This window comes from Zootoca vivipara, chromosome 4 (assembly GCF_963506605.1).
Source record: "Zootoca vivipara chromosome 4, rZooViv1.1, whole genome shotgun sequence".
Lineage (NCBI taxonomy): Eukaryota > Metazoa > Chordata > Lepidosauria > Squamata > Lacertidae > Zootoca > Zootoca vivipara.
The window spans coordinates 76,949,661-76,974,072 of NC_083279.1; the positions used below are offsets into that span (position 1 = coordinate 76,949,661).

The 24,412-nt window shown below is 42.1% G+C and overlaps 1 protein-coding gene across 1 annotated transcript in view; it reads right to left on the bottom strand.

The window, feature by feature from the left end:
• The window catches only part of B3GLCT (beta 3-glucosyltransferase), a 75,110-nt gene extending 53,257 nt beyond the window's left edge, over positions 1-21,853 (bottom strand). Inside the window, exons 1-3 of the mRNA XM_035114902.2 lie at positions 21,718-21,853; positions 20,904-21,150; positions 741-796 (exon numbers count right to left, since the gene is read on the bottom strand). Coding sequence (XP_034970793.2) covers positions 741-796; positions 20,904-20,955 — 108 coding nt within the window. The 5' untranslated portion in view covers positions 20,956-21,150; positions 21,718-21,853. The remainder of the gene's footprint in view (positions 1-740; positions 797-20,903; positions 21,151-21,717) is intronic.
• Between the last annotated feature and the right edge of the window lie 2,559 nt (positions 21,854-24,412).

The following is a 24,412-nucleotide window of genomic DNA, read 5'->3' on the forward strand; positions in this document are numbered from 1 at the left end:
ATGCAAAGACTGAAGCCTCTTCTGAGATTGCAAACACTGAAACTTTCAGTAGAAGTGGTGCTTGCAATCCCCAATATGCAACCTATATAGTTGTTATAACTGGGAACATAGCTGCCAAGTTATCCCTTTTTTAAAGGGATTTTCCCTTATGCTGAATAGGCTTCCTCGCGAGAAAAGGGAAAACTTGGCAGCTATGACTGGGAACAAGATGTTATCAAGAAAAATGAATGGGTTATTGCACAGTGGGTGGGTGGATCTTGAAGTAAATAGACTTACGGTAATTGAATACCTGAGTGGAAATGAGAATGAGGCACCATATAGGCCTTTTTCTTTTTTTTTGCCTTTCAATCTGAGTGGGATCAGAAACTAACATGAATATACACTATACAGATGTGTCTGAAAAATGCTACCCACTCAACTGACCCTGAAATACCTGTACACAAGATGTGACACAATAGCATCACAGTACAATATAACTGAGGCTATAGCTTGGCAAACTTCTCTTTAAAAACTCTGATCCTTTGCTACCTCTAAATTAGAAAGCTCACCTGTCCCGCAATGGAAGCATATAAAATGAGGGTATACATGGCAGTTCACAAAACAACACATAGGACACAATCCTCCAAGCAGAGCTCCTATACATGCCTCTTTCACTTCAAGGAGACATACAGCAATATGGCATGGACAACATCTCCTCCAAAAATGCTAGCTTCCTGGAGCTGGGACACAAAATGTAGTACCTGTGACAGCTGCTCAGTCCTGTCCTTTACATCTTCTGCAGTGTTTAGAGCTAGAGCTGGAACATGGGAGGGAAAATGTTATCTACCTTTTTTCTCAAACTGGTATCTCATTTTCAAATTTGACAAATTATGTCTAAACAGGATTTTTAAAAAGCAATTTAGATAATAGTATCTCTTAAATGCATAGAATGCCTGTAATAATCTAATTCAACCACGAGACAATTCTGCTGTTTTCAAAAGTAGTATCATTTGCTGTAGCCTGACAATTTTACTCTCATGCATCTCTGGACAGAAAATCGTTCTTTGATGTGGAGCCAATTTATTTTGGCTTCAAGTCAAAACAAATCCTACACAGAAATAACATCTGGGCACTCCAGCACTTCAGAGTAATAATAATAAATAACAACATGGTAGCACATGGGGGATCTGAATTCCTCTTTACCCTTAGGATAAAGTCTGCCATTATTAGACAAAACCTCCTTCGAATCCAGGGTGAGTTCATGCTCCAGTTTTCCAGAAACAAAACCAGCGATGGGCCTCTGTTAAACTTTTTAAGAGTTGCTATTATTCCTGGGTGCTAGCTGAACAGCAGCATAAGTGCCACTAATTCATCAAAGTAACGCAAAATGAATTGTCATAGTTAAAAGTAGACAGCAACAGCTCAGAAACTAGAGACTAAGCTTACATTATCTCACATGCTGAAAAAAGGTTTGTAATCTAGCCACAATTAGAATAGATTGGGGGTGGCTGACAGGTGGCACAAATTTCAGTTCTAGGAAATTACAATATTAAACAAGGCAAATATGAAGGGCAGAAAGTGGCTTGCCTATATGTATGGAGAGAAACTCCACCACCAACAAAGATAGGAGCCCAGACTGACTCCCATCCTAGGGAGCAACAAATAGGCACCAAGGGGAAACATTCTTCAACCAGGTCTTTGGCGGATTAATATTCTACAGCCTTTTAAATATATTTGTGAGAGTGAGGGTTATTGATTTATTATTTCTGTTTTAATAATTTATTTGTGCTTTTATCTTGCATTTTTATCTTATGAACTGCCCTGAGATCTTTTGATTAAGGGTGGTATATAAATCAAATAAATAATAAATGTTGGCTCATTGAAAGATCTAAGGAGATGTAGTCTTCCCTTCACCTGCCAGATCACAAGCCAAGATCACATGCCTGGGCCACAAGTGAAGTGTGCTTGTCTTGGCTGTTTATGAGGAGTGAGTAGGTAAGGTAGCCTGCCCTGCTGCTCAGTCTGCTTCAGCGCAAGCCCATCCCCACCTACTAATCCTGAATGGGGTTGTAGTGGAGAGTTCCAAGGAGATGTTTGCCCCAGGGTATAGCAACTGTGGAAAAGGTGGATTTCATATTGGGGGTCATTAGAAAAAGAAATGAAAATTAAAAATGCCAGTATCATAATCCATGGTGCAACCATGCTTGGAATACTGCAAACTGTTCCAATCATCTAATTTCAAAAATGATATTGCAGAGTTGGAAAAGGTTCAGAAAAGGGCAACAAAAATGATTAAGTTGCTGGAGCAATTCATGTAGGAGGATAGGTTACAACATCTGGGGCTTTTTTGTTTACATGAAAGCCAAGAGGAGATACAGCAAGCCTGCAACTTGTGTTCACTTTACTTGTGCGATTGCAACCTTAGGTGTTTGTGGGTTAGGAATTATTGGAGAGCCAGGGAAACTTGTCGCTCTCTGTCCTCCATTTATTCTCCCTTCCCACTCACATACCCAGTGGGTTTTCCTCACTTACTGGGCTTTGGGAAGGGTGCAGGAGGGCTCTAGCAGTGTGCCAGAGCCTTGTGACATCTTCCCAAAGCCCAATAATCATGGTAGCGCATTCTTTAATGAACTCTGGGAAGGAAATGTAAGGGCTCTAGGAGAGTCCCAGAAGCCAGTAGGGAAGGGGCTTTCTTCTCGCTTCTCCTCTGGGAAAGTAATGGGAGGGCCCTGAGACCACACCCCAGTAAGCAGCCCTCCGCCTAACAGAGAGACGTTTTTGCTGGTTCCTGACTTTGCCCCATTTTGCCTTTGAATGTGGAGCCCCTGAACAAAACCCTCTAGCATGCTAGAGTTGTATATGATAATGCACAGTGCGAAGAAAGCAAATAGCGGAATATTTTTCTCCTTCTCTCATAATGCTAGAACTCGGGGGCCATGAAGCTGAATGTTGGAAGATTCAGGACAGACAAAAAGTACTTTTTTCTCACAGCACAAGCTATAGAATTCACTCCCACAAGGGCTAGGCGACCAACCTGAATGGCTTTAAGAGGATTAGACAAATTCATGGAAGATAAGGCTACTAGCCAAGTGATTGATTCTGCCCCCATTCCCATAATCCAGAATTGTTTACCAGCTATGTTTCTTTCCCACCCTACTTTTAAACGACAGGTGAAACTCAGAAAATTAGAATTTTCAGTACAGGTGAAACTCGGAAAATTAGAATATCGTCGAAAAGTGCATTTATTTCAGTAATGCAACTTAAAAGGTGAAACCAATATATGAGATAGATGCATGACATGCAAAGCAGGATATGTCAAGCCTTTATTTGGTGTAATTGTAATTATTTGTCGTTAGGCGGGTCAATTAATTAATGAAATGTAATAGCGATGCTTATTTTTGTTTATTTTTGTCTTTTTGTAACTATTTGTTTTATTACTGTGGAATTTCCAAAAGCAAGCATTTGTAAAAATTTAAAAAATAATAATAAGTTGCATTACTGAAATAAATGCACTTTTCGATGATATTCTAAGTTTCCGAGTTTCACCTGCATGGAATGCAATCTTCAGCCTGTATCCATGAGGAGAGCATGGCCAACAACATAATATTCACATGCCACCGAGGAAAGGAGCCATCTGCTCTGAGAAGTGCTTGATTCTCCACTATATTCATCCTCAGTGTTTGGAAGGGATTTGCATGCATACCACAACTCACTGACTAGTAACAGTCTGAGAATTAACAGTGGTGATAGGTTGATTTTAGTGAGAACCGAGTCCATGAAAGGGATGAGCTGTGTTATGCAGAAAAGCTCTTTGGGGAATTAACCATTTCAAGTTTGACATCCTTTAAATTTATTAACATGCTAAATAAGTAGGGACCATTTTTTAACTTCTGAAAGGTCTCCACTAGGGTAAAAAGCAACTTCAGAAATGTTCTGCGTAAATTCCTGCTGTTGTGTATCAAACAATTTCAGAACTACAGGAGATAGATCAAGAGAGCAGAACAGAAATATTCAATAAGTGTCTGCTAATATCCCCCCTTAACATATTTGACTGGTCTGGGTCCTCTTTCCATGGTAATTACAGCTGTTCCAAATATTGCACTCCAAATGATGGATAAAGAGGCAGGAGTCAAAAGTATAATGAAGAGGGTGGGCAATTCATTTTAAAAAAGGTGTTTAAACTAGAGCCTGGAGATAACTGCTAACACTTTCCCAGCTGACTGAAAGCAAGAGAGATTACATTGCTGGATGGAAGTTGCTAGACACAGAAAGGAGCCCACACTTGCTCTTCCCCTGCACCATAACTTATTAGTTTCATGCTATAGCTTTTTGTAGCCATGAAGACAGGCCTAATACAAGCTTTCATAATTTATTAAACATATTTAAGATATATACTATGGACAAAAATATTACCTGTGTCATAATACAGTATGTCAATTTATCAGAAATCAGCATATGGTTGCTGTGCCTTTAAGTATTCTGGGAGCAAATCTATAACAGATCTGTCACAGTTCATATTATGTCTGGCATATAAGTAATTCCATATAAAAGATTCACAATGCTGACATTCCACATAAATCTGTCCTTTAAAATGAAGTAAAAAACTACCTAACAGTCACTACACACTAAAGCCACCATCACTACTGAAAACAAATGTCAATATTCATGCCCCTGAATGTCTTTGTAAATAGCTTGGGGTCACTTTTGTGAGGAAATATAACAATAACAACATCATCACCATCATCAAATGAAATAAAGATATTAGCAATTAAACAGACTAAGAGAACACATCTCTAATAGTCAAACTTGGAAAGACATAGTTTCAAAGACCTCCTAGATGTCTCTCAACAACATTATGGTATAACTCAGTATGTAAAATCCAATGGTTGCTCATTTTGGATTTAACAAATTATACCTAGAGTAAGAAAGCAGTTTAGATAATAGGAGCATAGAAACGAAACTCAGGAGATCATGTGGAAAGCCTCCATATCCTGTCAATTACCACCCAAGCACATTTGTTATACCTTAATTCTAACTACCATGAAATAATTTGAAATGCTATTTTAGAAATTAGGGATGCAATCCTAAATGCACTTACTGTTCAGAGTCATACTAAAAATAAATGGGACTTACTTCAGAGTTAACAAGCTTTGAATAAGGTTACAAGAGTCTTAATTGTGTTTTGAACTTAACAAATTAAACACTTTGCACATGTAAACTGCAAGGCACCTCTATGGCCTCTATTTTCAAGGTCAACACACAAATGCTGTTTTGTACAAACCTTCTATTACTTAGAAAATAATATATTACATTGTAAAATGTATTTCAGTGCAAACCCTCTACATAAACATGGAATTCACAGTTCTTTGCCTTTTGCACGCAAGTGAGAGGCCACATATGGAGATGTGAATTAAAATATGCAGCAGAAATGCTGCCTGGCTCATCATAATGTTTAAATATCTCAAGCAAGCACAGAGTCTATAATTTATAAAAAATAATAATACACATGAACCCTGAAACAAATCAAGGATCACATACTAGTCTGGATAGTAGGACAACTTTTTTCCACTCCACAATACAGAAGAATCCTGTAAGGAATTATTTATAACTTCTCCCTCTCAAAGCACAATCTTATTTACATATAGAAAGCAGTGAGTATCACTTGAGTTCAGTGGGGCTTATTCCCAGGTAACTGGGTAAAAGACTGCAGCCTGCCAGGTTTGACTCATAGAATTTTAAAGTTGGAAGGGACTCCAAAGGTCATCTAGTCCAGGAGTCGGCAAAGTTCTTGTGGCTTGGGCTGGTTCACGGTCCCACAGCCGCCGTGGTGGGCCAGTGTGTGTGTGTGCGCGCGCACACGCGCGCACGCATGCACAAATGCTATTTCCAGTGCTCCTTCTGGCACGGAGGAGGTGTGTGCAGTTTCCCATTGGCTGCAGGAGCTTCCTGCAGCCAATGGGAAGCCAGCCAGTGTCACGGAAGGCGGTCTCCGCTCTGCTCTGCGCCAGTTTAGCATGGCACACGGGAGCCAACCGAGCAGGCAGCAGAGGTCCCCAAGCAGGTGGCGGGGGTCCATGGGCCGGTTAAATGACCCCCATGGGCCTCTTGTGGCCCATGGGCCTTAGGTTGCTGACCCCTGATCTAGTCCAACAGGAATCTCAACTAAAGCATCCATGACAGCTATCCAACCTCTGCTTTAAAACCTCCAAGGAAAAAGAGTCTGCCACCTTCCAATGAAGTCCATTCCACTGTTGAACAGCTACTACTCTCAGAAAATTCTTCCTGGTGTTTAGTCAGAATCTTGTTTCTTATATGTTGAAGCTATTGGTTCGAGTCCTACCCACTGGAGCAGGAGTAAACAAGCTTGCTCCATCTTGCATGTGACAACCTTTTCAATAAGAACATGTGGGTCTTTTCCTCCTTGTTTCAGACAGTACTTATCCGTCATTCCTTTAACTATAAGCCCAGAGCAATTCTCACACTTGCTGCTCCAATGTTTGGATTCAAAAATTGACCCATTTGATGACTGAAAATAATATTGGTTTATAGAAAGTACCTTTGTTGGGTGTTATATTGGACTGGATGTGTTGAATAATTTTCTACATATAGCAGACAGATGAAGAATTAGAAGTTCTCTTTCTCTCTTCTTTGTCCTTTCTTTTTTCCTTTCTTCTTTTCTTGTCATCTTGTTTTTCCCTTTTTCTTTCTGATCTGATCTGGTATTAATCTTTGTATTCTCTTCCAAATTTCAGTAAGATATATTCAAAGCAAAAAAAAACCAAAATGTTGACCCCAAATAGTTATTACTACTTCCTAAAATAGGCACCTGTTTTCAGCCTTTCAAACTGGGAGTTCTACCTAATTAACAATAAAAATATTTGAAGATTGTTGAGGTGGAAGTTTCAGTCCACTTGGCAAATAAGCCCAGTTTTAGAACTGAAATAGTCTGAGATGTTTCAAATATTTTACTGAATCATCAGCAGTTCAGGGATTAGATTCACAAATATTACACACCAGTGTAACAAAAAAATCCAATATAGAGTGCTCCTGTTAAGTGTTCCAGATAGTTAACCATGTCGTCTTTTAGGGCACTCCATTCATTTCCCCTCCTATTCAATTTTCCACCATCACCCAACAGGCCACAGAACACATTCAGTTCTTATTAGGACATTTCCAGTGGCTTTTCCCAAAGATTTTAATACTCCAGCTGTTTTAATAGTCCTGTTGATACTGCCCTCTTGTGCATGAGTGGTGCCATAATGGCTAAATACATAAATGCACTCAAGCTTGAACACTGGAAATAGAGTAGTTTGGATTTGATATCCCGCTTTATCACTACCCGAAGGAGTCTCAAAGCGGCTAACAATCTCCTTTCCCCTCCCCCCCACAACAGACACCCTGTGAGGTGGGTGGGGCTAAGAGACTTCAGAGAAGTGTGACTAGCCCAAGGTCACCCAGCAGCTGCATGTGGAGGAGCGGAGACGCGAACCCGGTTCCCCAGATTACGAGTCTACCGCTCTTAACCACTACACCACACTGTACAGTGTAGAGGGAATTGTATTTATTTATTTCATATATTTGAAGTTACCAGTGCCATTTAAGCAATAAATGAATTACCAGTGAAGCACTTGCCCCTGATTTTGTCAGGAATGAGAAAGAAAACCTTCGGTTGACTCAAAACAGACCTACTTCATGGATATGACTAACCTGAATCCATTAATTTCAATGGGTCTACTCTTAAAAATATGTGATTGAATACCACCCATTGTTTCCAATTGAGCCTTTCTGCAAATGGAAGGAGTCTCTCTGATCTAGCAGAGACCTCTAGTAGTGGAAGAGATGCAAACAGCAAATTTTGTCACATTCCCCTTCCCCTTGCCTGCACAACTAGAGTGGTTCCCAATTAGCTAAGTACTACGGATCCCCTGTTTTTCAAAAGTCAAGCCACGGACCCCCTACCTTTGAAAATGTTGCTATTCCAGTGGTAGTTTCTGTTATGTGTATGGTCCCAACACACCCTCCAACATACCCCAGTGTGAAAGCAGGCCACGTGTCTTCTGGGTCACACTCCTGTTTAAGTAACGTAACCTACACAAGAACACAGTGACCAAAAGCATGCCTTTTGGGGCATCACAGTCTTGTGCAAGGCGCACATCCAGCCACAATCTTACACATTTGGCAGCGCCATTCTCCCATGCAGCAGCACAGCAAACAAAAACCGGGATGTCCTGGACAGTTGACAGGTATGTGCCACGGACCCCCTGGGCGGGTTACGGAGACCCCTGGGGTCCACAGACCACAAATTGGGAACCACTGCTCTAGAGCAAAGGTCTATAGTGCAAATTGGGGGAAGACAGCTCCCTTCTCCTTCCATTAGCAGAAGCCTTTGACTATTGTAATGCAGCACTTCATTCAACTGTAGGGGTGTCTATAATCTGAAGAAGATACTCCACCCACATATATTTTTTCAATCACTCCGAGGGCTTTGGGGTTTTTTTTAACGATCAAGCAGTGTATAAATTTTATGAAATATATTTAAAATTTGAGGTTCACAGACATGTCAGTTGATTGCATATTGTAAACAGAGTGTGTAATCTGCTGCAATAATACTCTAAACTAGTACCCACAGTGACTGTACATCAACCTTCCTTTCGATGAATGTCTTTCATAAGATAATAATAACATAAGACCAGCCCTGATGGATCAGACAAGGCCTATCTGTTCCCACAATGGAGACCCAGATGCCTACAGGAACCCTCCTGCTTGTGTTCCTCAACAACTGGCATTCAGTCTGAGCAGCGGGTCTTAGAACCCAAAGGAAAGTTCATGGAATGCATGCAGAAACTGGCATTCCTGCCTTCTCCTTCCCTCATCACCCACCACAAAAAGCCTCTCCCAGAGGTTAGGATTCCTGGTGAATTGGCTGACAACCTGAAGGCACCCTGAGCAAGTTTGCAGATGACACCAAATTGGGATGGGTGGCTAATACCCCAGAGGACAGGATCACACTTCAAAATCACCTTAACAGATTAGACAACTGGGCCAAAGCAAACAAGATGAATTTTAACAAGGAGAAATGTAAAGTATTACACTTGGGCAAAAAAAAAAAAAAATGAAAGGCACAAATACAGGATGGGAGACACCTGGCTTGAGAGCAGTACATGTGAAAAGGATCTAGGAGTCTTGGTAGACCACAAACTTGACATGAGTCAGCAGTGTGATGCAGCAGCTAAAAAAGCCAATGCAATTCTGAGCTGCATCAATAGGAGTATAGCATCTAGATCAAGGGAAGTAATAGTACCACTCTATTCTGCTCTGGTCAGACCTCACCTAGAGTACTGTGTCCAGTTCTGGGCACCACAGTTCAAGAAGGATACTGACAAGCTGGAACGTGTCCGGAAGAGGGCAACCAAAATGGTCAAAGGCCTGGAAACGATGCCATATGAGGAACGGCTTAGGGAGCTGGGTATGTTTAGCCTGGAGAAGAGAAGGTTAAGGGGTGATATGATAGTCATGTTCAAATATATAAAATGATGTCATATAGAGGAAGGAGAAAGGTTGTTTTCTTCTGCTCTAGAGAAGCGGACACGGAGCAATGGATTCAAACTACAAGAAAGAAGATTCCACCTAAACATTAGGAAGAACTTCCTGACAGTAAGAGCTGTTCGGCAGTGGAATTTGCTACCAAGGAGTGTGGTGGAGTCTCCTTCTTTGGAGATCTTTAAGCAGAGGCTTGACAGGCATATGTCAAGAATGCTTTGATGGTGTTTCCTGATTGGCAGGGGGTTGGACTGGATGGCCCTTGTGGTCTCTTCCAACTCTATGATTCTATGACATGGTACAAGGGCTGAGCGGAAATGGGTGGTCCTCAAAATTCAGGCAAAAGCATAGTCCATGGGCAGGAGCCCTTGAATCTTAATATATGCTTGGGGACGAGCCTTGAAGAACAACAAATTTGAGTTTTTCTTACTTATCCATGTTTTTGAGATGTATATGGAAGCTGTAATTTGGGTTTTACCAGCTGACAACACTAGCTGCTTAATGTAGCACAGCACAGAATAGCTAAATACATGTTCTTAAGGAGAAATTCTTACCTTAACGAGCAAAGTATCAGCAGCCATTCTGATACCAGCAGATAACATGCAGCTAAAGGTAAAGGAAAACATTCCTTACAGATGTGCTGCATTTAAACCTCTCTCCACTTTTACTCATATGCTGTCTGTTTCATCAGATAGCAGAAATAGAAATAAGAATCAAAAGTAGAGATCAGCCTTGCCAATTTTCACCCACCGACAGATAATGCTTTATGCTCAGCCATTTCCAGTAAGAGTTTTTTCCTGTTTTATGCTTAAGCTATTTTCAATGCAGGAACTGGGGTGGGAAATGCCACTAGGAGATGGAAAGGGAAATGAAAACTACTTTTCAATGTTCAATAAGTAAAAAATCATTTTCAAAGTGCCATCTTGTAAGTGCCAGAAGAAGACTATAATACAGTCTCATTCTGCAACGACAGAGGAAAGCTGTTTTAAACGTTCTCCTTTGAAACGAAAAGGCTGCTATCATGCCACTCAAACATTCAAAAACATTTCTATTAAATTCTTGTTTTAAGACAATGTAAAGGTGGTATTTCTTAATAAATAGAACCTTTCTTACTTGAGCGTCCAGTTCACACACAATATAGCTCTAACAAATACTAATGCCAGACCAACTAAGGTGACTGGGGTGACCAGTTCTCCTTCCTGTATCTCACTGAAGTGTTTTGCACTACCTTTTTAGTGTGCACCTTTATCAACTACAGGCTGGATTGCAGATCTCTCTGCTAAACAGTAATGTAATGTCACAATACACCAGAAGAGTTGGTCTATGAGAACGAGGAAAGGCATGTCTCAGCAATGTCATGATGATGCATGCAAAGAAAGAAAATTACAAGCAGAAAAACCACATATCAGTAAGTCACTTGTGTTATTTTGAAAAGGCAGCTGCTCTGAAGATGTCATGCACCATCCTTACTATCTGCCTATCATTCCTTTGAGAGGCTCTGCTCAAAACTTTGGCTATGGGGCAGCGGGTCTCTTCAGAACAGACAGGTGCAGAGGTACACAGGCTCTGCCCTATGAGCAGAAAACAGGGTTCTGGTCTAACCCCTGCTCAAAAGGATGCACTCTGAAACAGAACTGTTCAAGTATCAGACATATTAATTCAATCCAACCAACAAGCACAAGCTACATGAAGACTGCCACAATTCCCATGCTTATCAAAATTATTCCCAAAAGGATCAGAATAGTTGACTCAGTGCAAAGTTCTAGAAAGAACTCTGCCTTCTGCTGCAGGGATGAAACCTTATCCAAGAGGTTCGTGATTTTATATATTTTTTATTGTTTAAAATGCATTAGTTGCCTTTAGTCAAAAGTTTTTAGAAATATTAATACTGTTTTAGAAAGCATCTACCAACAGCACCTGCTGCTGACAAATTTGAACCCATTTGCAACAGAGATGCTAGATAGCCTAGGGCACTGGTCTTCAGCTGGTGGGTCAGGAGCCACTAGTGGGTTTGCGACAGGAGCACTGCCACCGTGCAACTATATAGTAAAAGATTAAGAAATGGGTCCCTAAATGCATGTTTCGGTTAAAAATGGGTCCTGGGTCTGAAAAGGTTGAAGATACCAAGCCTAGTGTATCTCTCTGGGAAGGGTGTTTCATGTGTGAAAAACTGCATTACCTGGTACTTCTTGCTTTAAGAATGCAGACACCCTGGGAAAAATCTTTTTGAAGGGCAGGATATAAATGTTATAAATAGACTGAGATACCACTAATGAAAAGACCTTTGCATCAGCACTTCCATTCCTTGGTGTTGCAGACCTAATAATGGCAATATTTTTAAAGAAAGAGAGAGAGAGAGAGAGAGAGAGAGAGAGAGAGAGAGAGAGAGAGAGAGAGAGAGAGATTTTTACTTAAGAAAGCATACCCTGCTCCTTTTATTTCTTATTGTCTACCAGGACTTGGGGTTATGCAGCCAGATAGATGTCCAAATATAGAGAGGAGCTTCTTAATCCTATACCCTCAAAGTCTCCCTCAGTTCAATGGGGCTTAGACCCAAGTAAGCTGGTATAGGATTGAACCCTTAAGACAATAAAATATTACAAAATTTGAGAATGTCCATAACACAGAATCTGTTCATCTGCAGGCACTTTTCTTTCCTACAATGAGTCAGGCAAATTGGGACTGCAAAGTATTTGCTCCAAATTTTTAATTTATTTTTATTCCCTATAGCTGGAATTCTGATTTTTAAAAATGCAATCTTGGGAGATTCTATGGTATTTATCATTTAATGAAAGCTCACCTGCCTGTCCAGTAGTACATTTTTAATCTACTTTCACAACACCCAAAACCTATTACTGATATATTTTCACAATTTACTTCTTCCCTGCTGTTATTACTCAGAAAGTTCAAGATCTTTGATACAGAGGCAGCCAGGAGCAGTAAAACAGCAAAATAAATCATTCTTTTACTGTGAAGTTTTAATATCAATTCTCCTGACTGCTGCTGCACAAAACTGCAACAGACTGTAACCTAGCCAAAAAAGATCTGCTAGCACTATAACTGAGTTGAAGGAGCTAAGCTCAGAAATCTAAATATTATATCAAAGTCGTACTACACATATGAATGCCATGGATTAATGCCATATGCAATCTCTACGTGTAGCATATGCAAGGGGAGAATTAATCAGTTGATGTCACATGTAATACTATGGTTTTCACTTCAGCATCTAGGAAAAGAGCAATGCATGATTTGATCCACACTGAAAAGGGCACAAGAACCCTTTTTGCTCAAACACCTGTCAGTAATTTGTGTCCAATGATTCTAAATAGCCACGGGTGTTAGGAACATAAGAAAAGACCTGTGGAGCCGGGTCAAAGGCTTGTCATGTTCATCATCCTGTTCTCAGAATGATCAACCAGATGTCTAGGGAAGGTCACAAGCAGTACATGAGCTCAATCACACTCTCCCTATTTGTGATTCCCAGAAACTAGTATACAGAGGCATACTGACTCCAACAATGGAGGTAGAACATAGTAATAATGACTAGCAGCCACTTTATCCACCATGAATTTGTCCAATTCCCTTTTAAAGCCATCCCAAGCTAGCAGACATCACTACATCATGTGGCAGGAATTCCATAGTTTTTACCATGTACTATGTAAATAAGTACTTTCTTTGGTCTGTCCTGAATCTTCCATCAATCAGCTTCATTGGATGGCCCTGAGTTCTAGCAATATAAAAGAAAAAGTTCTCCTTATCTACTTCCTGATCTGAAGAAGTGTGCATGCACATGAAAGCTCATACCAATAACAAACTTAGTTGGTCTCTAAGGTGCTACTGGAAGGAATTTTTTATCATACATATGCTTATTCCTGCTAACGTGCCCCCCTTACTGGACTTCTTTGTAAACTAAAAAGAACCAAACATTGTAAGCTTTCCTCATATGGGAGTGACTCTTAATAATTTAGGTTGCCCTTTTACAAATCCTTTCCAGCTCTATGGTATCTCATGAGATGACCAGAACTGTACAAAGTATTCCAAGTGTAGTCTCACCATGGTAAAGGTAAAGGTAAAGGGACCCCTGACCATTAGGTCCAGTCGTGACTGACTCTGGGGTTGCGCGCTCATCTCGCATTATTGGCCGAGAGAGCCGGCCGAGGGAGTCTCACCATAGGTTTGTATAAATGGCACTAAGATATTGACAGTTTTATTTTCAGCCCTTTTCCCTAGCTAGGAAGTTGCCATTTTTATAGCTGCCACACACTAGGTCACCTTAACCACTAAGATCTCATTCCTGGGCAATCACAGCTGGTTCACACTTTACACTTGTATTCACTGAAACACATTTGCCATATTGCACCCAGTTTGGAGAGATCCTTTGGGATTTCCTATCAATCCCTCTCTTTTTTTGCTTTAACCACCATAAACAATTTGGTATCATTAGCAAGCTTGACTACCTGCTCACCCCTAACTCTAAATCTCTTAGAATAGCAAATTAAAAAGCACAGGTCTCAATACCAATTATTGGGGACTCCAATCTCTACATCCCTCCATTGGTAGAACTGGCTATTTATTCCTCCTCTCTGCTTCCTGTTCTTTAATGTGTTACTGATCCATAACCGGTGATTTCCTCATATTCAATGACAGCTAAGCTTGCTCAAGTGTCTTTCGTGCGGAACTATCAAAAGCTTTTTGAAAGCCAAAATACACACTGTTGTACAGTATATGCTTTTTGAGACTCTCAAAGAACTCTAAAAGGTCAGTGAGAGAAGACATCCTTGCAGATGCCATACCAGTTCTGCTTCAGCAAGACCTGTTATGGTTGGCAATTCTATCTTTAATAACATTTTCTGCCAGTTTTCCCACAACAGACTTTAAAATAACCACCTGTAGTTGCCTAGATCTTCTTTGGATGCCTTTTTAAAAATTGATGCCACTTTCAGTCCTCTGGCACAAAGGCTAATTCTAGAGACTAATTGCATATTCCACTGTGAATATAGATGCAAAGACTGCTGTGAAGACCTTTTTGCCTTCAACAGCTTCCTTTACTCCGGTTGTCCCTGATGGTACCTTTCTTGACCTGCAGTCAAGAAAGATGCAATCAGACTGAACTTCTGTTATGGTGGTTTTGAACAACCCTCAAGCATTCTAGAGACATCTGACTATCTTTCCCTTTCCCTTTCAATTTCCTTTTTACCAATCTCCTCATTTTGGGGAAGTTTCCTCTTTTGAAGTCAAATGTGATTGGGTTCCAATTTTCCTGGCAATTGCCCACTTACATACATGTAGAATTTGATAGCACTGTGGTTACTGTTCCTAATCAGTTCAACAACACATCTTGCCCCAGGTCCTGGGTGACATCCCTCTGGTCAGTTATAGGACCAACTGCTGTAGGGTGTGATCATTAACAGTATTTAGAAAATTTAGCTCTTTGTCATCACTGGAAAACATATGAATCCAATCTATGTGACAATAACTGAAGTGACCCATTACTAAAAAAAAAACCATCCTCATTTGGTTGCCTCATTGATTTCATTCGCCATCACCCTGGACCATTTGGTCAGGTAGTAAATTACTCTTAGGGCCTAGTATCATCATGCACAGCAATTCTGAGGAAGAGTCTGCTCCTTTTAGTCAGGCAAGTTGACATGTAGTCAGCATGCCCATCACAAGGCCAACTATCTGCACCCCTAATGATTTAATCAGGCACTACCAGGATCACCCAACCTCCAACTTGGAGGACCATCCTTGACACAAGAGGAAAACTGCTCATCTCCCAAAATGAGATCCATTCTAAATTATTGTTCTCTCTTCCTCAGAGAAATGCTCTCCTTCCCCAAGACTCTCACTCTCCATGGCAGCAAAGGGGTTGCTACCCTGGGAACAGGATGCAACTATGGCATCTACAAGAGTTTCATCCACCAACCTGTCTCTCTCAGCTTCTCCAGTTCTGCCACCTTTGCCTGAAGGGAATGAACTTGTTCCCTAGGGGCCAGGAGCTCATTGCACCGAGTACACAATCATGACTTCTATCCAATAGGCACATAATTGTGCATGAGGCATTCTGTAAAATATACTGAATAGCTCCCACACTGCTCCTGGATTTCTAACTGCATGTCCATTATTGTTTGAGTTTGTTTGTATGGGAGCTTGGAATTTTTTAGGTCAAAAAAGGTAGTAGAGAAGTGTGCCCCAATCTCATTGCCCTGCTGCCAAACTTGCCCAGCTGCTTGTTATCTTGGCTTGACATTTTGTCACTGAAGCAGAGATGCTGCATCAGCTGGGGCTTCCCTCTTGTTCATGAAGCAGGCTCCTTCGCTAGGCTGTTCTATATGTATAGCCCCAACTAGCTTCCACAGCTGAAGATGAAGCATAACTTCCCTTGCTTTAACAGTTCCACTGGCTCCCAATCTATTTCTGGGCACAATTCAAAGTGCTGGTTATGACCTATAAAGCCCTATAAGGGTTTGTGGTATACAGTACAAACCTGTCCAGGCTCAGATCTTCTGAAGAAGCCCTTCTCTCAGTCCCACCATCCTCACAGCACATTCTGTGGGTGTGCAGCCTTTTCGTGGGCTGCTCCCAGGCTTTAGCCTGTCTGTCTAGGAAGTTCTAAAATGGCTCTCTCCTTGTTGATCATCCACTAGCAGGTGAAGACTGTTTTATTCCAACATGCTTTGGGAACTGACTGCTTTTAAGGAAAGGGCTCTCAATAGTGCTGTGCTGTTTTAAATATTTATATTTTAATAGATTTGTTTTTGTTGTTGTTTAGTCGTTTAGTCGTGTCCGACTCTTCGTGACCCCATGGACCAGAGCACGCCAGGCACTCCTGTCTTGCACTGCCTCCCGCAGTTTGGTCAAACTCATGTTCGTAGCTTCGAGAACACTGTCCAACCATCTTGTCCTCTGTCGTCCCCTTCTCCTAGTGCCCTCAATCTTTCCCAACATCAGGGTCTTTTCCAAGGATTCTTCTCTTCTCATGAGGTGGCCAAAGTATTGGAGCCTCAGCTTCACGATCTGTCCTTCCAGGGAGCACTCAGGGCTGATTTCCTTAAGAATGGATTGGTTTGATCTTCTTGCAGTCCATGGGACTCTCAAGAGTCTCCTCCAGCACCATAATTCAAAAGCATCAATTCTTCGGCGATCAGCCTTCTTTATGGTCCAACTCTCACTTCCATACATCACTACTGGGAAAACCATAGCTTTAACTATACGGACCTTTGTCGGCAAGGTGATGTCTCTGCTTTTTAAGATGCTGTCTAGGTTTGTCATTGCTTTTCTCCCAAGAAGCAGGCGTCTTTTAATTTCGTGACTGCTGTCACCATCTGCAGTGATCAAGGAGCCCAAGAAAGTAAAATCTCTCACTGCCTCCATTTCTTCCCCTTCTATTTGCCAGGAGGTGATGGGACCAGTGGCCATGATCTTGGTTTTTTTGATGTTGAGCTTCAGACCATATTTTGCGCTCTCCTCTTTCACCCTCATTAAAAGGTTCTTTAATTCCTCCTCACTTTCTGCCATCAAGGTTGTGTCATCTGCATATCTGAGGTTGTTGATATTTCTTCCAGCAATCTTAATTCCGGCTTGGGATTCATCTAGTCCAGCCTTTCGCATGATGAATTCTGCATATAAGTTAAATAAGCAGGGAGACAATATACAACCTTGTCGTACTCCTTTCCCAATTTTGAACCAATCAGTTGTTCCATATCCAGTTCTAACTGTAGCTTCTTGTCCCACATAGAGATTTCTCAGGAGACAGATGAGGTGATCAGGCACTCCCATTTCTTTAAGAACTTGCCATAGTTTGCTGTGGTCGACACAGTCAAAGGCTTTTGCATAGTCAATGAAGCAGAAGTAGACGTTTTTCTGGAACTCTCTAGCTTTCTCCATAATCCAGCGCATGTTTGCTATTTGGTCTCTGGTTCCTCTGCCCCTTCGAAATCCAGCTTGCACTTCTGGGAGTTCTCGGTCCACATACTGCCTAAGCCTGCCTTGTAGAATTTTAAGCATAACCTTGCTAGCGTGTGAAATGAGGGCAATTGTGCGGTAGTTGGAGCATTCTTTGGCACTGCCCTTCTTTGGAATCGGGATGTAGACTGATCTTCTCCAATCCTCTGGCCATTGCTGAGTTTTCCAAACTTGCTGGCATATTGGGTGTAGCACCTTAACAGCATCATCTTTTAAAATTTTAAACAGTTCAGCTGGAATATCATCACTTCCACTGGCCTTGTTATTAGCAATGCTTTCTAAGGCCCATTTGACTTCACTCTCCAAGATGTCTGGCTCAAGGTCAGCAACCACACTACCTGAGGTGTACGAGACCTCCATATCTTTCTGGTATAATTCCTCTGTGTATTCTTGCCACCTCTTCTTGATGTCTTCTGCTTCTGTTAGGTCCTTACCACTTTTGTCCTTGATTATGGTAATCTTTGTACGAAATGTTCCTTTCATATCTCCAATTTTCTTGAACAGATCTCTGGTTTTCCCCATTCTATTGTTTTCCTCTATTTCTTTGCATTGCTCATTTAAGAAGACCCTCTTGTCTCTCCTTGCTGTTTTTTGGAAATCTGCATTCAGTTTCCTGTATCTTTCCCTATCTCCCTTGCATTTTGCTTGCCTCCTCTCCTCCGCTATTTGTAAGGCCTCGTTGGACAGCCATTTTGCTTTCTTGCATTTCCTTTTCCTTGGGATGGTTTTCATTGCTGCCTCCTGTATAATGTTACGAGCCTCCATCCATAGTTCTTCAGGCACTCTGTCCACCAAATCTAAATCCTTAAACCTGTTCCTCACTTCCACTGTGTATTCATAAGGGATTTGATTCAGATTGTATCTTACTGGCCCAGTGGTTTTTCCTACTTTCTTCAGTTTAAGCTGGAATTTTGCTATAAGAAGCTGATGATCTGAGTTACAGTCAGCTCCAGGTTTTGTTTTTGCTGACTGTATAGAGCTTCTCCATCTTTGGCTGCAGAGAATATAATCAATCTGATTTCGATGCTGTCCATTTGGTGATATCCATGTGTAGAGTCGTCTCTTGTGTTGTTGGAATAGAGTGTTTGTGATGACCAGCTTGTTCTCTTGACAGAACTCTATTAGCCTTTGCCCTGCTTCATTTTGAACTCCAAGGCCAAACTTGCCAGTTGTTCCTTTTATCTCTTGATTCCCTACTTTAGCATTCCAGTCCCCTGTAATGAGAAGAACATCCTTCTTTGGTGTCATTTCTAGAAGGTGTTGTAGGTCTTCATAGAATTGGTCAATTTCATTTTCTTCAGCACCGGTAGTTGGTGCATAAACTTGGATTACTGTGATGTTAAAAGGTCTGCCTTGGATTCGTATCGAGATCATTCTGTCATTTTTGAGATTGCATCCCATTACAGCTTTTGCCACTCTTTTGTTGACTATGAGGGCCACTCCATTTCTGCTACAGGATTCTTGCCCACAGTAGTAGATATGATAGTCATCCGAACTGAATTCGCCCATTCCCTTCCATTTTAGTTCACTGATGCCCAGGATGTCGATATTTATTCTTGTCATCTCATTTTTGACCACATCCAGCTTACCTCCACTCATGGTTCTTACATTCCAGGTTCCTATGCAATATTTTTCTTTACAGCATCGGACTTTCCTTTCGCTTCCAGGCATATCCGCAACTGAGCGTCCTTTCGGCTTTGGCCCAGCCGCTTCATCAGCTCTGAATCTACTTGTACTTGTCCTCCGCTCTTCCTCAGTAGCATGTTGGACGCCTTCCGACCTGAGGGGCTCATCTTCCAGCGTCATAACTTTTATATGCCTGTTGTCTTTGTCCATGGAGTTTTCTTGGCAGGGATACTGGAGTGGCTTGCCAGTTCCTTCTCCAGGTGGATCACGTTTAGTCAAAACTCTCCACTATGACCTGTCCATCTTGGGTGGCCCTGCATGGCATAGCTCATAGCTTCTCTGAGTTATTCAAGCCCCTTCGCCACGACAAGGCATTGATCCATGAAGGGGAGATTTGTTTTTACACTGTTCTAATTCCATCACAGTTTAATTATTTTTTAACTATTATCTTCATATATGTTTTTAGCCAACTGTGTTTTATCCATGTTGTTTTAATTTTTGTGAGCCGCCTTAAGTTCAGGTTCTGAGGGAAGGCAGTATATTAAATAAATAAATGGAAGATGCAGGCGATTCAATCAGAAGGTCCTCCTTTGAAAAACCAGTTCCAGTGAGGAGGAATTAGAAAGGGGAATTGATTTAGCTCACTGGGGAGCAGTGATTTTTGTCAGCAGATCAGTATAATGGTTAAAGGTCCTTCTTTGTGAGCACCATTGTGAGCACACACTCCCCATCACTTAACACATATTAATCAGCCACCCTTTTAAAAAGAAGCAAACTACTCAGTGCACATTTCCTCATGGTGAATAAAAAAAGCCCAGCTGTGTTCTAGCAGACCTTAGACCTTTAAGTGTTTTAAGGAGTGTAGCCATCATGCACCCTGTCATGCTCAGAAACAAAGCTAAAAGGGTGGATTTTTCCCTAGCCCACTGGTCTAGGCTAGGGACGCACTAACACCCCCATGCAAATATATGGCAAAAGGGTGAAGAAATGGGTCCCCGAACGCACACTTGGGTTAAAAGTGGGTCCGAGCAGGTTGAAAATACCTGCCCTATAATAGCCCACTACTGTTGGCTTTACAGGTGGAATCGGGAACGGCTTGGCTGTTTGCCCTGGACTAAATCTCCCTTACGCAGAAGGTGGCGATCTTAATTATGCTCTGTGCCATCTTATGCCATGAGCTTTCTCGGCAGCGCCCCACACAACCCCCCACCCCCCCAAAAATAAATAAAAATAAGGTCCCTGATAGGAGCTTTTTGTGGATTTAAAACGCCGCTTCCTCCGAGGCAGCGGCGGGTTATCCTAGCGCAGGAAAGCCGCTTCTGCCACCCCAAGCCGTGCCGTCGGCTCTCCCACCCGCCACCCCGGGGTTTGTTTGCAGATGCCCTTCTGGAGTTTGCGGAGGCTCTTTCGCCTGGGGGCTCAGCAGCCACCAACCGCCAGCGCCACCTCAGGAAAACAAGCGCTTCCTCAGGGCTGTCTCTGTGCGGCGACGGCACCGGCTTTAAACCCTGAAGGGAGAGGGGAAACGGACGGACGGAGCGGCTGCCCCTCGACTACACGCGAAGGGGATGCCCGCCCATCCCACGAACAAACTTCAAGGAAGCGGGGCAGAGAGGCTCCCTCGCGTATCCGGTTCCCCTCACGCGGCGGCGGGCAGCCACAGGGCGGCTCGGCGGCGGCGGCTTCTCGACCTCTCTTTCCCCCGCCTGCCCGAGAGGGGGCCTCCTCCCAACCGCCGCCCGCGCACCACAAAATGTCCCCTCTCCGTCCGCCCCACTCGCTCCCTCACTCACCCCGGGCGCAGAGCGGGAGCAGGAACAGGCAGGCGGCTAAAGCGCGGGGCATGGCGAGGAGGAGGAGGAGGCGGCAGCAGCAGCAGCAGCTTCGGCTCTAGTCCTGTTCTTCGCGGCGGGGAGCCCGTCCTCTCTTCCCGGGACTTCGCCACTGGCCGCTGTTCCGCCTCTGCTGGCAGGAGCGGAGCCGACTCCGAGCGGCCTCAGAGAAGGTATCGCCGCCCAGCAGAACCGGGCGCCGGGAAGCCTGTGAGGGGAAAGAGAGAGAGAGGGAGGGAGAGAGAGGGAAAGAGTTGGAGGCTCAGCGGCGCCATCTCGCGGGCCAAAGCGGCCGCCGCTCGCTTCTCCTCAAGATAACCGACGCGAACCGTCTGGAGCGGCGCCTCGGCTCTTCTCCGACGGCTGCTCAAGGGCTGCTTCTTCCTTCCCTCTCCCTGACACCGGGGCAGCTTGGGCTGTGTGTGTGTGGAGCCCCGCCGCAGCCCCCCGAGGGTCCACCCCAGGGCGGCTGCTGACCGCCTCACGACTCGCCTGCTTGGGTGCTCTCAAAACAGGCGCCGGCAAGAGTCACCTCCCTCGTCCCCCGGGCACAAGACATGCCCGTTAATGTTCAACGAAGTGAGGCCGAACTGAACATGACAGGGGAAGGGAATTCAGGGGAAGCTAATTCAGGTGTGGGCTGACTTCTGTCTTGTGCCGTCTTCAGGCAGGAGAGAGAAACAGTCAGCGTCCTCAAGGCCTCCCATTGATTTTTAATGAACATAAACAAAGACTGCATACTCGGGTCTCTGAAAAATATCCAGGCGTAACTCACCTGTGTGTTAAATGGTGCCTGGACGTAATTAAGAGCCTAAGAAGGGCCTTGGTGGCTCTGTTTTAGCATTCATTGCGCCCCAAGAATCCAAGCAAGCACCAAGCCGTATTTGATCCACTTAAAAATTGGCATTGCCTCTGGGTATCTCTGCTTAGGATCAAATCCACCAGAGACAACCTGGAGCATGAACTCTATGCTGTTCTATTCCAGCTGTTTTTGTTTGTTTAGATCTGGCAACAAAGACTAGTGCAAATCTTGTGAAATGCAGTGGGGCCTTCGGCATTTTACCACTTCCCAAGTTAGACTTTCATGCTGAGGGCTTACTAAATCAACCATAAACTAATTACAGCTAGCTGTGCTTAGGTTAGAAGGCACAACCTCTACTAAACTCCATCAAATATTTAGCTACAACCCTTTTAACAAGATAAGCTTCACATTATTCATGTCCACACAAATTTTCAACATGCAGCCAACTTTCACCAGTTCATGTTTTTCAGTTTCCTTGAGACATACACCCAACCATTTTCGTATGTACTAGTTACCTGTCAAACTTCTAGTCAGGGTGCTAAGGTTCCATTCAACATTAATGGTGCAGCTTGGATAGGAATTACCAAAAATCATGGTTTCCAGAGCAGTATTCCTACAAGAAAAAAATAAAATGTGTTTTTATGTTCTTGTAAGCATTGACTAAGAAGTCTTTAGGGATGAATTTCTTTTTAATGCATACACACATGTGAAATGGTAATCAAAATGCCACTTTAAACTATTGAATACAGACCCAGAAGCTGTGGTTAATCTACATTAATTCATTTAGAAAATAACTTGTTCTGCACTCACTTAAAAACTTAAGGTATTCTGCTACAAACACTATACACACTTTCCAAACACACCATCCCATCTAGGAAGCATGATAAATATAGCAAACATCTTCAGGCTATTCAATTCTCTAAGGAGAACTATAGAATACATTTTTAAACTTATCACTTAAGGGAAAATAATTCATGGATTTTAAATAGTATTATAGTCTCAGCATAAGCTCAGAAAATTAAACAGCGAGGATAATTTTTTTAAAAAAAAACCCAGCTAAAAACGGATACTTTAGTAACATTTCAGGAAGGTTAAATCTACAATGTTGCCCCTTGAAAGCAACAGCCATAACAATTAGTTGTGGTCGTGGTGGTGATTTAACCTTATACTTTTTTTATGCTGTTAGAACTGCAATCCTATGCACATTTACTTTGAAGTAACTCCCATTGAACTCAGTAGGATGGGCTTGTGAGTGTACATGCATAGGATTGTGTTTTTTTAAACCAACTTTCTTTAACACACAGTCTTTTAACATTTGGTACCAAGAAACATTTATTATTATGATGTGCCAACAATCACAATAATCTTGCATGAGTGAGATTTGCCATTTGCTTCATGTGTTGTTGTTTTTAATAGATCAGGGTCAGCATGCATTCCTCACTTTTTTACATTTCAAGCACTTTTCCTCTTCACAGAAAACAGAATGTCATTAACTGTCAAGCAACAGCTTGTAAACAGAGCAAGTAGGCGTTAAAATATTAAGTAAAACCCTATATTAGCAATGCAATAAAATGGTTAAACAGATTGTATATTGGTAAATACTGTTATTAGTGCCTTTTAAGTCACATTCTAATGATGCACCAGTTTTTACCTTTCAACTGAAAACAATAATGCAAACCATTAGAAAACAAGCACCATGACAAAGTTAAGCATTTCAAGGCTGCAGTCCTCAGACTTATACAGAAAATATCCTCCTTACCTGATATATGCTGCACAATATCCATCTTCTAATTAAAACTATATATAGCTGAAGGACATCTGCACTGTTTCATTCTGTAATTCAATGTCTTAGAAGTGAAATGAACCAAGGGTTTCCATCAAGAAATTTAACTGTAGTTCAAATGACAAGTTTAATGTACCTGGAGATACCTGTGTAGTCAACAGAAATGAAATATTACTGCCACATAACATGGAAACATTTTATATGGAGGAATATAATCTGTTGACTTTACTCTTCGATAATTTTCAAAACAACACATACAGCTACAACAGATTGTGCTAATTTAATTTTAGCAACCTCAAGACATCCTGAATGCCAGATCCGTTCCCCAGACTGCCTTGATGTCATGCCTGTCCATAAACTGTAGCAATTTACCGTACTTTCCCCTGTAAGACAGCGTTCTGATTGGAGGGCAAAGACCTATGTTTGGACATGCCCAGTGAGAATGTTTGTTTATCACTCTTTGAAGAGCAGGTCCCATGTTATATCGCACACTTCCTCAGTTTCAAAGGAGCTCGTGTTGCTTGAAAAGTTGGATCTAGGTCTCAATTACTTGGGCCTAAATCCCATTGAGCAATGGGTATAATGCACAGTTTCTTAGCCCCGTGTCCTGTTGAGACAGATAAAATTTGCTTCTGAGTAAACATATATAGACTCACAGGGCATGTCTGTTAAATATCCCTTTATAGCACTCATTATAATTTTGAAATCAAGCACATCCAAAAAAATGAATTTATTAGCCCTGAAAGAATAATTCTCACATGATAATTTGCTATGGTTGAGATTCTATATCTTACTTGCTGGACACAGGATTTCTTACGGCAGAGTTGTTCTACGGAGTCGTTATTTTTAAAAATGTAGGAATCACAATATTTTTTCCAGCCTTGC